The 2,984-nt window shown below is 34.1% G+C and overlaps 1 protein-coding gene across 5 annotated transcripts in view; it reads right to left on the bottom strand.

Moving 5' to 3' along the window:
* Positions 1 to 517: 517 nt before the first annotated feature.
* LOC115211031 (myocyte-specific enhancer factor 2C) overlaps positions 518 to 2,984 on the bottom strand; it is a 226,189-nt gene continuing 223,722 nt past the window's right edge. For all 5 annotated transcript variants that reach the window (XM_036502245.1, XM_029779882.2, XM_029779884.2 and 2 more), the window contains one exon: positions 518 to 1,094. In XM_036502245.1, coding sequence (XP_036358138.1) covers positions 821 to 1,094 — 274 coding nt within the window. In that variant the 3' untranslated portion in view covers positions 518 to 820. The remainder of the gene's footprint in view (positions 1,095 to 2,984) is intronic.

Genomic DNA, 2,984 nt, shown 5'->3' with positions numbered 1-2,984 from the left:
TTACAACAAGCCTTGTGTCTCCAAAGCAATGTTCTCACATACATATAAAGAACAGACTGAGGGTGGTGAGTTTGGAAAGAAAGTTAAAATAGTAAAAAGACTGTGTTTAGAAATTGCTGATAGTGGTTTTTGCTTCTATTCTCCAAAAGCTACAAGAGCCTGAAAATGGCTAAAAACAAATGTCTTGGATACAATGTCAAAAATATTGACACCAAGGCAACATTATTATTATCATTATCATTATTATTATTATTATTATTATTAATATTATTATTATTATTATTATTATTAATTAGCAAAAGGCAACAAGAATTATACATAGTACAACTGTGCAATTGGCCTAGTACTGGAATACATGTCTTGGGAAACAAAAAAAACCATCACTCCTTGCAAAATATTCCTGCAATTATTATTATTAATATTATCATTATTGTTATTATTAATATTATTATTATTAAACTGTCTCTTTTATTTATTTATTGTGGTATTTATTATTAGTTAGTTCAGTTGTTATCAATTTATTTTTTTTGTTTAGTTTTTTCTTTTAAACTATTTTTCTTGTTAATTTTGCTTTTTTTTTTTAATACATGGGACACCAAAAAAAAAAAACAGCAGCAGTTACCCGACTCTTTACACTTTTCCCTCCCAAAAAAAAGGCACCATCAGTAACCGTGGCAGTTCAGTGACCCCCTGCCCCACCCCACCGCATCCTACTCTGGTAGGCAGGCAGGTAGGCAGGCAGGCGAGCAGGCAGGTGTACGTACTCCTTTTAGAAAACACAAACGAACCAGCAAGCATAACAGGAACCCTCGAGAGCAGGCTATGTTGCCCAGCCATCTATTCGAGATCGTTTTGAACCAGTGGGTCCTTGCTCATATTCCTGGGTGCTGCTCGGTGACGAACTATTGCTATGTGATATGTGGCCTGGCGATATGTGACCTTGGTTGTTCACTGAAGTAGGTCGAAGTTGTTGGCTTGATGGGGTGTTGCTTTCACGTGGAGGTGATATTGGTTCGCTCTTGATATGCATGGTTAAACCTGGGTTGAGTATGTTTAGTGCCAAAGCAGAGTTGTTGTTTGTCATCGAACCTGAACTGATGAAAACAAAAAAAGTAAATAAATAAATAAATAAATAAATGAATAGACGAACAAACAATTAAATAAAGTAAAATAATGATATTGAAATAATTACAAATACATAGATAAATTAACGACAACGACAAATAAATAATAATAATAATAAAGAGAAAGAAGGAAACAACATCTAAACGAAAACAAGAAATTAATTAAATTAATTTATCAGATCAGACAACAATAAAAACAACAACAATAAACAAATAAAACAAAATCAAAATAAGAAAAATTTAGATTTTGATGATCTAATTAAAAGAGTTTGATTTTTCTTTCAAATGTTTTTCTCTAATTGGTTAATGTTATTATTGTTACACAACAAGTCTGCATTTTTTAAAGTGAATCTTGTCACGAGAGAAATATAAAGCAATAATTAACTTTTTCAAAGTATTAATCTCGGCAGATTTTTTTGTGTGTGTGTGTGTATATATACGTGTTTTCCATCTACATTTAAATTTCTTTAGCTATATTCTCCTCTAATCTTCAGGTGCCATTTTGTTATATAGACATACATACACATATTTTCTTTATTAAACACAGAGGGGACAAACAAGAACAGACAAAGGGATTAAGTCAATTACATTGATCCCAATGCGTAACTGGTACTTAATTTATTGACCCTGACAGGATGAAAGGCAAAGCTGACTTCGGCAGAATTTGAACTCAGAATGTAACAGCTGACGAAATACCTATTTCTTTACAACTCACAAGGAGCTAAACACAGTGAGGACAAACAAGGACAGACAAACAGATTAAGTCGATAATATTGACCCCAGTGCATAACTGGTATTTATTTAATCGACCCTGAAAGGATGAAAGGCAAAATTGACCTCGGCGGAATTTGAACTCAGAACGTAACGGCAGACGAAATACCGCTAAGCATTTCAGCTGGCGGGCTAGTGTTTCCGCCAGCTCGCCGCCTGACCACAAACACACATGCGCATGCACACACACCACACACATACACACATGTACGCACACACATACACACATATGTATAGAGTAATCCCTAGCAAAAAAAAAAGAGATTTTCAGGCAAAGAAAGAAATCATCTAACATGGATTTTACAAATACTATCTATAAGTGGAATAGTTACTATATGCAAGATTTTTTTTCTGGGGTACATGCCTTGCACTTATCTAAATTCAGGATTGGATGTTTTTGGAGTTTTTTCTTTTGTTAGAAACCAGCTAATTTTTATAGGAAGAAAAAACTGAAATAATTTAAGAAGAGAAAATAAAATGCATACATATATGCATATAACGACTCACACACATACACACAGATATATGCATGCATCTGTGAAAGTCTGTGCGTGTGCGAATATCTTTGTGGTCAAATGTACGCATACAAGCTTAATGAAAAATGCATTCATTGCATAAAGAGATAATAATAATAATAATAGTAATGATAATATAATAATAATAATAATAATAACAATAGTACCAGGCAGTGGCTCTCATGGATTCTAATCTTAACTGATTTGAAGTATTATCATGTACATTACGTCTTTGGTATAAAAGATGGGCTACAGCAAATATTCTGCTCAATACTACAGATTTGCTTGTCAGTTGTTTGACCGTAACCAGTTGAGCATGTCCCTTAGTGGCTGACAATATGTGCATTTCTGATCATGAGCAGAAGTAGTCGGAGAGTATCATAACCATGTGTTGAGAGGGATTCTTTGGGGTTTGCATAATTCACCTTTGGAAACATGGGTGTTTCGTTCAACATCCTTAAGCAACTCTTATTCAGAGACCTTTTGAGTGGGATGGGCTGGGCTACTCAACCTGAAGAAAATTCTAACTGGGCCCCAGCTGCAAGGTCATGCGAAGTTTATCTTGATATGAAAT

This window comes from Octopus sinensis, linkage group LG4 (assembly GCF_006345805.1).
Source record: "Octopus sinensis linkage group LG4, ASM634580v1, whole genome shotgun sequence".
Taxonomy (NCBI): domain Eukaryota; kingdom Metazoa; phylum Mollusca; class Cephalopoda; order Octopoda; family Octopodidae; genus Octopus; species Octopus sinensis.
The sequence above is the reverse complement of the archived record's forward strand: the minus strand, read 5'-3'. Positions and strand labels throughout refer to the sequence as shown.